Here is a 13,560-nt window from a genome sequence, read left to right as displayed (position 1 = left end):
CATGTAGGTAGAGTTATTAAAGTGACTATGCATTGATGACAACAGAGAGTAGCAGTGATGTAAAGGGAGGGGGGCAATGCAAATAGTCTGGGTTGCTATTTGACTAGATGTTCAGGTGTCTTATGGCTTGGGGGTAGAAGCTGTTTAGAAGCCTCTTGGACCTAGACTTGGCGCTCCGGTACCGCTTGCCGTGCGGTAGCAGAGAGAACAGTCTATGACTAGGGTGGCTGGAGTCTGACAATTTTTAGGGTCTACCTCTGACACCTCTTGGTATAGAGGTCCTGGATGGCAGGAAGCTTGGCCCCAGTGATGTACTGGGCCATTCGCACTACCCTCTGTAGTGCCTTGCAGTTGGAGGCCGAGCTGTTGCCATACCAGGCAGTGATGCAACCAGTCAGGATGCTCTCGATGGTGCAGCTGTAGAAACTTTTGAGGATCTGAAGACCCATGCCAAATCTTTTCAGTCTCCTTAGGTGGAATAGGTTTTGATGTGCCCTCTACACGACTGTCATGGTGTACTAGGGTTTCTGGGATGATGGTGTTGATGTGAGCCATGAACAGCCTTTCAAAGTACTTCATGGCTACAGACGTGAGTGCTACGGGTCAGTAGTCATTTAGGCAGTTTACCTTAGTGTTCTTGGGCACAGGCACTATGGTGGTCTGCTTAAAACATGTTGGTATTACAGACTCGGGACAGAGAGAGGTTGAAAATGTCAGTGAAGACACTTGCCAATTGGTCCGCGCATGCTCGCAGTACACATCCTGGTAATCCGTCTGGCCCTGTGGCCTCGTGAATGTTCTTTAAAGGTCTTACTGACATCGGCTGCGGAGAGCGTGATCACACAGTCTTCCGGAACAGCTGGTGCTCTCATGCATGTTTCAGTGTTACTTGCCTCGAAGCGAGCATAGAAGTACTTTAGCTCGTCTGGTAGGCTCGTGTCACTGGGCAGCTCTTGGCTGTGCTTCCCTTTGTAGTCTGTAATGGTTTGCATGCCCTGCCACATCCGACGAGCGTCAGAGCCGGTGTAGTACGATTCAATCTTAGTCCTGTATTGACGCTTTGCCTGTTTGATGGTTCGTCGGAGGGCAAAGCGGGATTTCTTATAAGGTTCTGGGTTAGAGTCCCACTCCTTGAAAACGGCAGCTCTAGCCTTTAGCTCAGTGCGGATGCTGCCTGTAATCCACAGCTTTTGGTTGGTGTATGTACGTACGGTCACTGTGGGGACGACATCATCAATGCACTTACTGATGAAGCCAATGACTGATGTGGTGTACTCCTCAATTCCATCGGAGGAATCCCGGAACATATTCTAGTCTGTGCTAGCAAAACAGTCCTGTAGCTTAGCATCTGCTTCATCTGACTACTTTTTTTATTGATCTAGTCACTGGTGCTTCCTCCTTTAATTTTTGCTTGTTAGCAGGAATCAGGTGGATAGAATTATGGTCAGATTTGCCGAATGGAGGGCGAGGGAGACCTTTGTATGCGTCTCTGTGTGTTGAGTATAGGTGGTTCAGAGTTATTTTTCCTCTGGTTACATATTTAACATGCTGATAGAAATTTGGTAAAACAGATTTAAGTTTCCCTGCATTAAAGTACCGGGCTACTAGGAGCACCGCCTCTGGGTGAGCGTTTTCTTGTTTGCTTATGGCGGAATATAACTCATTCAATGCTGTCTTAATGCCAGCCTCTGACTGTGGTGGTATGTAAACATCTACGAAGAATACAGATGAAAACTCTCTCGGTAGGTAGTGTGGTCTACAGCTTATCATGAGATACTCTATCTCAGGCGAGCAATAGTTCGAGACTTCCTTAGATATCGTGCACCAGCTGTTATTTACAAAAATACATAGTCCGCCGCCCCTTGTCTTACCAGACGCCGCTGTTCTATCCTGTTCTAATCATCGAATATTTTAAGCGCTTTTTAAGCGCTATTTTAAGCGCTTTCATTGTCTGCTTATATGCCCCCTTTATTTATCCTACAGTTCTAACTTGGGAGAACAGGGAGAGCACTGTAAGAACAGCGCATGCTCTGAATTCTGTCGCTGTACATTTCAAAAGTACAAAACAAATAGTTATATTGACTAACGCTACATCCGTCCTAGCGTGCTCATTGTCTTAATCAAAATTACGGATTGCCTCTTATCCGCTTGTCGTCCCTTTATGCCATAGTTTGTACATCTCAATTGTCATTAGAAACCACATTTGTATAAGCAAGTCAGCCATATCAGCTATGTTTTTTTTAAAGGCAGTAAATGAGGCTGAATGAACTATTTCGCTGCCAGACAACGGTCCGCTGATGGCCAGGTGTAGTGGTAAGGTGTTGGGACAGCTGTTGGGACTCTGCTGTTGGGAAAGCTTTATGTAGGCCCTAACAGTTTGTGGGCATGGTTTGTCACCGTTATAGTGCAATTAATGTATTGTTTAGTGTTGTGTAGTATAGTGGCTTTGCTGGAACGCATTCCACTTCTTTTTCCTTTTTTTTTGTCTTACTAAGATATACATGCTAAAATCGCCTCTGGTCCTTCCTAACTCAGTTGCCGGAAAGGAAGGAAACTGCTCAAGGATTTATTTCACCATGAGGCCAATTGTGACTTTAAAACAGTTACAGAGTTTAATGGCTGTGATAGGAGAAAACTGAGGATGGATCAACAACATTGTAGTTACTACACAATACTAACCTAAATGACAGAGTGAAAAGAAGGAAGCCTCTACAGAATAAAATATTTCTAAACATGCATCCTATTTGGAATAAGGCATGAAAGTAAATAAATGCAAATAAATGAACATTATGTCAAGAATACAAAGCATTATGTTTGGGGCAAATTCAACACATCACTGAGTACCACTCTTCATATTTATTTATTTATTTTTGAATTTTACCCCCCTTTTTCTCCCCAATTTCGTGGTATCCAATTGTTAGTAGTTACTATCTTGTCTCATCGCTACAACTCCCGTACGGGCTCGGGAGAGACGAAGGTCGAAAGGCATGCGTCCTCCGAAACACAACCCAACCAAGCCGCACTGCTTCTTAACACAGCGCGCATCCAACCCGGAAGCCAGCCGCACCAATGTGTCGGAGGAAACACCGTGCACCTGGCGACCTTGGTTAGCGTGCACTGCGCCCGGCCCGCCACAGGAGTCGCTGGTGCGCGATGAGACAAGGATATCCATACCGGCCAAACCCTCCCTAACCCGGACGACGCTAGGCCAATTGTGCGTCGCCCCACGGACCTCCCGGTCACGGCCGCGAACCCAGAGTCTCTGGTGGCACAGCTAGCGCTGCGATGCCCTAGACCACTGCGCCACCCGGGAGGCCACTCTTCATATTTTCAAGCATGGTGGTGGCTGCAATATGTTATGGGTATGCTTGTCATCGGCAAGTACTAGGGAGTAAAAAAATAAATAACGGAATCGAGTTAACCACAGGCAAAATCCTAGAGGAAAACCTGGTTCAGTCTGCTTTCCAACAGAGACAAATTCACCTTTCAGCAGGACAATAACCTGAAACACAAGCCCAAATATAAACTCAGCAAAAAAATAAACATCCTCTCACTGTCAACTGCGTTTATTTTCAGAAGACTAAATGTGTAAATATTTGTATGAACATAACAAGATTCAACAACTGAGACATAACCTAAACAAGTTCCACAGACATGTGACTAACAGAAATGGAATAATGTGTCCCTGAACAAAGGGGGGCAAAATCAAAAGTAACAGTCAGTATCTGGTGTGGCCACCAGCTGCATTAAGTACTGCAGTGCATCTCCTCCTCATGGACAGCACCAGATTTGCCAGTTCTTGCTGTGAGATGTTACCCCACTCTTCCACCAAGGCACCTGCAAGTTCCCGGACATTTCTTGGGGGAATGGCCCTAGCCCTCACCCTTCGACCCAACAGGTCCCAGACGTGCTCAATGGGATTGAGATCCGGGCTCTTCGCTGGCCATGGCAGAACACTGACATTCCTGTCTTGCAGGAAATCACGCAAAGAACAAGCAGTATGGCTGGTGGCATTGTCATACTGGAGGGTCATGTCAGGATGAGCCTGCAGGAAGGGTACCACGAGGGAGGAGGATGTCTTCCCTGTAACGCACAGCGTTGAGATTGCCTGCAATGACAACAAGCTCAGTCCGATGATGCTGTGACACACCGCCCCAGACCATAACAGACCCTCCACCTCCAAATCGATCCCGCTCCAGAGTACAGGCCTCGGTGTAACGCTCATATCTTCGACGATAAACGTGAATCCGACCATCACCCCTGGTGAGACAAAACCGCGACTCGTCAGAGAAGAGCACTTTTTGCCAGTCCTGTCTGGTCCAGCGGCAGTGGGTTTGTGCCCATAGGCGACGTTGTTGCCGATGATGTCTGGTGAGGACCTGCCTTACAATAGGCCTACAAGCCCTCAGTCCAGCCTCTCTCAGCCTATTGTGGACAGTCTGAGCACTGATGGAGGGATTGTGCGTTCCTGGTGTAACTCGGGCAGTTGTTGTTGCCATCCTGTACCTGTCCCGCAGGTGTGATGTTCGGATGTACCGATCCTGTGCAGGTGTTGTTACACGTGGTTTGCCACTGCGAGGACGATCAGCTGTCCGTCCTGTCTCCCTGTAGCACTGTCTTAGGCGTCTCACAGTACCGACATTGCAATTTATTGCCCTGGCCACATTTGCAGTCCTCAGCATGCCTAGGGCACGTTCACGCAGATGAGCAGGGACCCCGGGCATCTTTCTTTTGGAGTTTTTCAGAGTCAGTAGAAAGGCCTCTTTAGTGTCCTAAGTTTTCATAACTGTGACCTTAATTGCCTACCGTCTGTAAGCTGTTAGTGTCTTAACGACCGTTCCACAGGTCAATGTTTATTAATTGTTTATGGTTCATTGTATAAGCATGGGAAACAGAGTTTATTAAACCCTTTACAATGAAGATCTGTGAAGTTATTTGGATTTTTACGAATTTGCTGAGTTTACACTGGAGTTGCTTACCGAGACGACATTGAATGTTCCTGAGTGGCCTAGTTACAGTTTTCACTTAAATCGGCTTGTAAGTCTATGACATTGCTAGCAATGATCAACAACCAACTTGTCAGAGCTTGAAGAATTTAGAAAATAATAATGTGCAAATATTGTACAATTCAAGTGTGCAAAGCTCTTAGACTTACCCAGAAAGATTCACAGCTGTAATCATTGCTAAAGGGGATTCTAACATGTATTGACTCAGGGGTTGTAATACTTATCTAATCAAGTTATATAGAGTTGAAGTCGGAAGTTTACATACACCTTAGCCAAATACATTTAAACTCCGTTTTTTTTACAATTCCTGACATTTAATCAGTAACAATTCCCTGTCTTAGGTCAGTTAGGATCACCACTTTATTTTAAGAATGTGAAATGTCAGAATAATAGTAGAGAGAATGATTTATTTCAGCTTATATTTCTTTCATCACATTCCCCTGGGTCAGAAGTTTACATACACCCAATTAGTATTTGGTAGCATTGCCTTTCAATTGTTTAACTTGGGTCAAATGTTTCTGGTAGCCTTCCACAAGCTTCCCACAATAAGTTGGGTGAATTTTGGCTCATTCCTCCTGACAAGAGCTGGTGTAACTGAGTCAGGTTTGTAGGCCTCCTTGCTCGCACACGCTTTTTCTGTTCTGCCCACAAATGCTATATGATTGAGGTCAGGGCTTTGTGATGGCCACTCCAATAGCTTGACTTTGTTGTCCTTAAGCCATTTTGCCACAACTTTGGAAGTATGCTTGGGGTCATTGTCCATTTGGAAGACTCATTTGCGACCAAGCTTTAACTTCCTGACTGATGTCTTGAGATGTTGCTTCAATATATCCACATAATTTTCCTCCCTCATGATGACATCTATTTTGTGAAGTGCACCAGTCCCTCCTGGAGCAAAGCACCCTCACAACATGATGCTGCCACCCCTGTGCTTCACGGTTGGGATGGTGTTCTTCGGCTTGCAAGCCTCCCCCTTTTTCCTCCAAACATAACGATGGTCATTATGGCCAAACAGTTCTATTTTTGTTTCATCGGACCAGAGGACATTTCTCCAAAAAGTACAATCTTTGTCCCCATGTGCAGTTGCAAACTATAGTCTGGCTTTTTTATGGAAGTTTTGGAGCAGTGGCTTCTTCCTTGCTGAGCGGCCTTTCAGGTTATGTCGATATAGGACTCGTTTTACTGTGGATATAGATACTTTTGTACCTGTTTCCTCCAGCATCTTCACAGGGTCCTTTGCTGTTGTTCTGGGATTGACTTGCACTTTTCGCACCAAAGTACGTTCATCTCTAGGAGACAGAACGCATCTCCTTCCTGAGCGGTATGACGGCTGCGTGGTCCCATGGTGTTTATACTATTGTTTGTACAGATGAACGTGGTACCTTCAGGCGTTTGGAAATTGCTCCCAAGGATGAACCAGACTTGTAGAGGTCTACAAATGTTTTTATGAGGTCTTGGCTGATTTCTTTAGATTTTTTCCATGATGTCAAGCAAAGAGGCACTGAGTTTGAAGGTAGGCATCGAAATACATCCCCAGGTACACCTCCAATTGACTCAAATTATGTTAATTAGCCTATCAAAAACCATAACATAATTTTCTGGAATTTTCCAAGCTGTTTAAAGGCACAGTCAACTTCGTGTATGTAAACTTCTGACCCAGTGGAATTGTGATGCAGTAAATTATAAGTGATGCAGTGAATTATAATGTCTGTAAACAATTGTTGGAAAAATTACTTGTGTCATGCACAAAGTAGATGTCCTAACCGACTTGCCAAAACTATAGTTTGTTAACAAGAAATGTGTGGAGCGGTTGAAAAATTACTCCAACCTAAGTGTATGTAAACTTCCGACTTCAACTGTAAGTGTTGTATTTTTCACATATATATTTTTTTACTCATCTTAGAATGTTCCTTCCAATTTGACATTACTGAGTATGTTGTGTAGATCATTGACACAAAATTACAATTAAATCCATTTTAATCCCACTTTATAACACCAATTTTTGGGGGAAAAATCAAGGTGTGTGAATACTTTCTGAAGGCACTGTATAATGATAATGTACTTTTGTGGAAAGGATGAGAAAGCACAATGTATTCCTCCCAATAAAGAATTAAAAACCTTGACTTTTCATAAATATCCATCCATCTCAATACTACCTCTAGATTCCATAAGACATTAAGCCTCATGTTACTGAGACGTGGGATTAAAACCAGAACATTAAACAGAGGACGATTCAGGATGTGTAGAGAAGTGCAAAGTCAGGAGATGGTGAACCTGGCTGTTCTGTGGGTAGGTCCTCAGTGATTACCTCTAGTAATAAACATTTAACACATACAATAAAATAAATGTTTAGATCTGAATGAGTTCATTTCATGAAAAGATGGAGTGAATTACAAAAATGTATGCACTCACTACTGTAAGTCACTCTGGATAAGAGCATCTGCTACATTACTAAAATGTAAATGTAATTACATATATGATTTGTCAACATCCACACTATTCACAATTCTATATCTGACACTACAGCTGATTCATATTGGATCCTGTAGGTCCCGTTGATCCATTCAAAAAGGGTGGATCCACTCCAAGCCTGAGAGAGTAATGTTAGGATCTGGGTGAGGGGGTCAGAGGTGGTTGAGTCAGGGGTCAGGGCAGGGGTCATTGTCCAAAGTTCTAATGATGATGATCTGCTCCATGTCTTCGACAGGGTAGGCTGGATCACAGTGGGAGAGTGGGGAAGAGAAGTTGGAGGAAGATGTACGCAGCTGTTCCACTAGAACACTGAGAGGGTTTGGGCTCAAGTTAGGGGATGTTGGGTCAGGGTTGTCTGGTTCCTCGAGGTCAGGGTTGTCTGGTTCCTCGGGGTCAGGGTTGTCTGGCTCCTCGAGGTCAGGGTTGTCTGGTTCCTCGAGGTCAGGGTTGTCTGGTTCCTCGGGGTCAGGGTTGTCTGGCTCCTCGAGGTCAGGGTTGTCTGGCTCCTCGAGGTCAGGGTTGTCTGGTTCCTCGGGGTCAGGGTTGTCTGGCTCCTCGAGGTCAGGGTTGTCTGGCTCCTCGGGGTCATGGTTGTCTGACTCCTCGAGGTCAGGGTTGTCTGGCTCCTCGGGGTCAGGGTTGTCTGGTTCCTCGGGGTCATGGTTGTCTGGCTCCTCGGGGTCAGGGTTGCCTGGCTCCTCGGGGTCATGGTTGGCTGGCTCCTCGAGGTCAGGGTTGTCTGGCTCCTCGTGCATGAGGCTGGGCGCATCGCGGGAGATTAGCCCCTGGTGGTCGATAGGAATGTTGTGGAGGAGAGCCCATTCTGGAACCGCCATTGGAACTGGAGAACACACACACAGGTTAACATAGATGGCCAAAAGGATAAGTTGACACACACACACACACACACATCTCACCTAAGTGTTGTCTCTCTTGGTGTTTCTTCAGGCTGCTCAGGCCAGCGTAGGTGTTTCCGCACAGCTCACATGTCACACGCTGCTTAACAGCTGGGTCTCCACCTACACACACGCACAGCACACGAATCTTTCCCCATTCTCTACAACTAGGGCCAGGAGTCTTTCCTGGTCAAGTCACATGGTCAGGAAAAACTCAGCCACATCTATAATCTCCATATCAACTCCTTTATCAGTCTATCCATCACTTCCATCTTCTACCTTCTTCCCGCTATACTTCTATATGGTCCCTTCTTCTCCATCCTCTATTCTTTACCTACATCTCTCTCTCTCCTCTTCCAAGTGACTCTCTCCATCTTGTGTTTACTCTCCACTCCAGTACATGTGCCCTTCTAGAACACAGTAGATCTACACAACTAACAGACAGTGATTTGTTTGACATCTGGACACTTGGTGCTTGTCATCTTTTCCCTTGGATAGATTTAAGTAGTCAAAGTGGTTGGTTCTCACGTGTGTGTGTTCGGTAGACTCACCGTTGTGGATATGGGAGTGTTTGTTGAGTTCTCGTTTGGTAATGAAGGCCTTCTGACACACCAGACACTCGTGTGGAGCTTCACCTGGAAAACACACAGAAACGCGGACACACACGTCAGAGAATACAGGGACACATGCTCACACACACACCATCAAGACAAATTTACCTGGTAATGTTTCTCTTTGCTTGTTACCTGTGTGTTTGCGTTTGTGTGTGATGAGAGAGGAAGAGACGGAGAAGGCCATCCCACAATCGTCACATTGGTAAGGTTTCTCTCCTGTGTGGATCCTCATGTGATAGGTCAGAGTGCTGGCCTGGGCAAAACCCTTCCCACACTGTTCACACACATACGGCTTCTCTCCACTGTGCTTCCTATATGGACACACACATGGACACACACACAGGTAGATAGATACACACAAATAGGTCTTCTCTCCACACACGCACATGCACGCACACTCAGACACACACAGTCCTACCTGCAGTGTATCTTGTAGTTAGATGAGGTAGCGAACTGCAGCCCACATTGTTCACAGGTGTAAGGTTTCTCTTCTCCGTGGTACATTCGACAGTGAGCCACCAACTGACACTTCTGGGCAAAACCCTTGTCACACTGAGAACATGCAAACGGCTTCTCTCCTAGAAAGGCAGAGAGACAGTTAGGTTGTCTCACACCTGTATGTGTATGCGGAGGAGTGTGTGTGTGTGTGTCTTACCCGTGTGTCTGCTAGCTATGTGTGTGTGTGTGTCTCTTACCTGTGTGTATGCGGAGGTGAGTCTTGAGCTGGTTTCCCTGTGTGAAGGCTCGGGAACAGAAGAGACACTGGAAAGGTTTCACTCCTTTATGGATCCTCATGTGTCTCCTCAGACTACTGATCTCAGAGAACTCTTTGTTACACTCAGCACACACTGGCTTCTCTTTCACCTGTTGGTTCTTCAACCCAGCCTTCCCCTCATCCCCCTCTCCATCGCTCGATCTGTTCTCCAGTTTCCCTCTTCCTCTCCCTCTCTTCACTCCTCTCCTCTCTCCACTGCTCCTCCTTTGCCTCTTGACAGGTTTCAATGATGAAGGGCTGAGGTCTGTCTCATTCTCCTCAACGATCTGAAGGTCTGACTCCTTCAAAGACAGATCCCTCCTCATTCCTCCTCCCCTCCCCCTCCCCCTTCCTCTCCCCCTTCCCCTTCCTCTCCCTCTCCCCCTACCCCTCTGAGGCTGGGGGACTGTTGCGTCATCTTGGGTGTCGTCATGGCTAGGTGATGTTGGGTTGCTAGGCAAGGTTTGGTTTCCAGGTGAGGTCTGGTTGCGAGGTGTGGCTTTGGGCTTTCTTCCCTTTCTTTTCCTCGCTCCTCTTCGGGGGGATGTTGGAGGGCTTGGGGAGGAAGGGGTGTATTCTGGATCTCCCCACTCTTCTTCCTCCCCCTTCTCTCCTTCCCTCTCCTCCTCCCTCTCTACCGAGCCCCCTCCAGAAACGCAGGACAAGGGCTTGAACGCCTCTGGGCTGTGGGGTGAGGGTAAGCAATGGGGGGAGGTGGTAGGTGAGGCTGACTCTATCCTCATCTCCCGTTGGCTGTCAGACTTGTCTATCAGGTGACGCTCCGCCTCCCTCATCCCCAGGAACACCGCCGCTCCCAGCACGGCCTCCGACCCCTCACTGTTATCATGGCAACCACAAATAAACAAAAGATCAATAACAAAAACAGATAAACAACAGATCAACAACAATATTGTATCCTACATAGCACAGGAGTTTGGTGGCACCTTAATTTGGGAGGACGGGCTCATAGTAATGGCTGGAATGGAATAAAAGGAATGGTAATCGGACTCATCAAACACATGCTTTCCATGTGTTTGATACCATTCCATTCACTTCATTCCTGCCCTCAGCACCCTCCTGTGATACATAGTTATTGTGATGGTATGATGGTGGTGTAGTCGTATTATACAAAGGGAGTAGTAGGGGCGCTTACACACCTTTTGATTTGATGAATAGTATTGCCACACCTATTGCTAAATTAGCTTCGTACACATCAGTGTAGTGATGTACCTACCTGTCAGTGTGTAGTTCTCCAGAATATATGTATTTCAGCAGGGTGTTCAGGGCCTGCCCACTGACAAACTCCGGGTTAAGGGTTGTGACCAGGTGACCTCTGTCAGGCAGTGCGGAGAAGAACCCGCTGAACGCCGCCAGGACATTACGGTGCGCTCGGAACAGCGTGTCGCCCACGACGACCGTGATGTCACACAGAACGTTGCTTTCCCGCTGCCAACGCAGCTGCTCCAACAGGTGCTCGCTGTGGGCCAGCTGTGACATTACTGCTTCCGGGTTCACGCTGGGATCAAACTGCAGGGAGGGGAATTAATTTCAATCGGATTGTTTTTTAACTAACAGTGCAATACCTTTACTAAAAGGTCTTTATGTCAGAGGAGATCGTGTGCTTGCAAGGTTGTTGCTGTTTATATTTTAGAAAGGCTAGGACAGGGCCAACCTCAGACTGACAGTATTTAAAGGGGAAATCTACATCCATTTCTGGACGTATAAATTAATTATATATCCTCATGGATTCTTGAAGAATATAACTTAGAAATGCCTAATGAGCTTAGTTCAACTGTCACACTTCATCAGGACCCAAAATATAAGCTTGTTTAACTCCAATGTTTGTAAACATTGTAAATATAAATAAACACTGTAAAACCTAAAAACATGATTAAAACTATGTTGATATCTTGGATGGTCAGTCCTTGCATCCATATTCCTATGATTTTGAGAGTGGTTACATTTCTCCAGGTCCAGCCCTCATCTTTTTACCAAAACATTATTGTTTAAACAGTCAATATTTTATCTCCCAAAATAATAATAGCTTATCCATCTACCATTCTAGTTCTTTACTTCTCTCTCCCTCCGCAAGATACACAACACATTTACATAAATACACATGTACTCACCCTTTATAATAATGTTATTGTTTGGTTGAAAGTGTGTATCGGGTGTTCTGTTGGGATAAAAATAAGTGATTGAAATTAATACACAATTACAACCGCAACACTCATCTCATCGAACAGTTAAGCCAACATTATGAAAATAAAAGTTCCTCAGTTCCATGGCTAACTGCCCTACAGCTAACCGCGAAAATCAGCTACGTTCTGTTGAACCATTACTGATATATCAATTTAATTGTGAATCATTCTGATGCTATAATTATAATTGTACATTAAGATAAACGTTTATGAAGCTTGAAACCATTTAATCTCTCTTAAATGTTGATTTCGCGGATAAATTACTGTTAATAACAAAGCGCTCTTATTTCGAAATGCGACGAGGAGCGCGGTAAACTAGCGAAGTTAGTCAATTTTAAAATGACGGGGCATTCAGGAGGGTAACCACATGGACAAATATAACATTAAAACATATGAAATGTAGAAATAAAGCATATAGACGGATGTAAATGTGTAAAATGAAAATACCGTATTTTATAATCCCTTTGACGAAGTAGCCATTTTCGGATGACGTCAGACCACGACTCAAATCCACTGCTCAAATCTCGCGTTGTTTGAAAATATACATTAAAACGTTTATATGAAGTGGAAAGACAAACTGCTTAATGTCTCTTTATTGAATAGAAATCATATTTACAATTCAAACAGGAACGTGACAGTGCATTTATTTAGTACTGTACAAAACAATCTCTACTTTCTTGCCCTTTGTACCGTTTTGTGCTGCTACCATGTTGTGTCGCTGCCATGCTATGTTGTCGTCTTATGTCTCTCTTTATGTAGTGTTGTCTCTTTTGTCGTGATGTGTGTTTGTCCTATATTTTTAATCCCAGCCCCCATCCACGCAGAAGCCTTTTGCTAGGCAATCATTTTAAGTAAGAATTTGTTCTTAAACGTGACTTGCCTAGTTAAATATAAATAAAGGTTAAATAAAAAATAAATAAAACAATGTAGAGAAATAACAAAAAAATACAAAAACATGAACAACATTGAGTCCAATCTTTAAAATGTAATTTAGCTAATTGTCACGAATCCCGCTTCCTGAGTCTGTTTTTGCCTGTGTGCTGTCCTGGAGTGTTTTTTTCCGGTGTCCTGGAAGGCACCCTGTCTGGTTGCCGGGCGACGTAGCTAGTTGGAGGATCTCTGAGTACCCGCACTTGTATCCCATCAGCTATCTGCACACCTGGTCCTGATCATCACCCCTCCACTTCATAAGCGCTGACCTGACATCCATTCCCTGCCGGATCGTTAGCCATGAACAGTATGTTGTGCCAGCGTATCAGCCTCCAGTTTGATAGTTTGTTTTGTTGTTTTGTACGTCTTGCTTGCCTTGAACTTACCTCCGTTTTTTCTGTCTACAGTCATTCACCCGGAACACTCATCCCATCCCTACCTGGTCGTCGGTGACTTCAGTTACTTCCTTGGATCTGCTTACTCAATTCCATCAACTCACCTCCGCTGCCCGCTCCGCTACTTGGATTTTTCTATCACTACATTTAAACTTGTAAATAAATACTCACCTTCGTCTTACTCTCCTTGTCCTGGTCTGCTTCTGGGTTCTACTTTAGAGAACCGTGACACTAATCTTCATAAAGCTAAAAAATAAACATTGTAAAATCAACTCTACTGTTTCCCTTTATT

At 45.0% G+C, this 13,560-nt stretch overlaps 1 protein-coding gene and 1 long non-coding RNA gene across 2 annotated transcripts; one reads left to right on the top strand and one right to left on the bottom strand.

Annotated features, from left to right (window-relative positions):
- Window positions 1-6,965: 6,965 nt before the first annotated feature.
- On the bottom strand, window positions 6,966-12,528 carry LOC139583481 (myoneurin-like). The gene is made up of 9 exons (XM_071414613.1): window positions 12,391-12,528; window positions 11,872-11,918; window positions 10,977-11,269; window positions 9,684-10,579; window positions 9,407-9,566; window positions 9,121-9,299; window positions 8,926-9,009; window positions 8,396-8,497; window positions 6,966-8,319 (listed from the first exon to the last, which is right to left on the bottom strand). Exons 3-9 carry the CDS (start codon window positions 11,237-11,239, stop codon window positions 7,646-7,648), a joined length of 2,358 nt encoding a protein of 785 aa, XP_071270714.1. The 5' UTR covers window positions 11,240-11,269; window positions 11,872-11,918; window positions 12,391-12,528; the 3' UTR covers window positions 6,966-7,645.
- On the top strand, window positions 12,517-13,540 carry LOC139583483 (uncharacterized). Its single transcript, XR_011676562.1, has 2 exons — window positions 12,517-13,180; window positions 13,281-13,540. It is a non-coding gene; the product is annotated as an uncharacterized lncRNA (long non-coding RNA).
- The last annotated feature ends 20 nt before the right edge of the window (window positions 13,541-13,560 follow it).

The sequence above is a fragment of the Salvelinus alpinus genome, chromosome 8 (assembly GCF_045679555.1).
Source record: "Salvelinus alpinus chromosome 8, SLU_Salpinus.1, whole genome shotgun sequence".
Lineage (NCBI taxonomy): Eukaryota > Metazoa > Chordata > Actinopteri > Salmoniformes > Salmonidae > Salvelinus > Salvelinus alpinus.
This window is presented reverse-complemented; position numbering and strand designations above follow the sequence as displayed.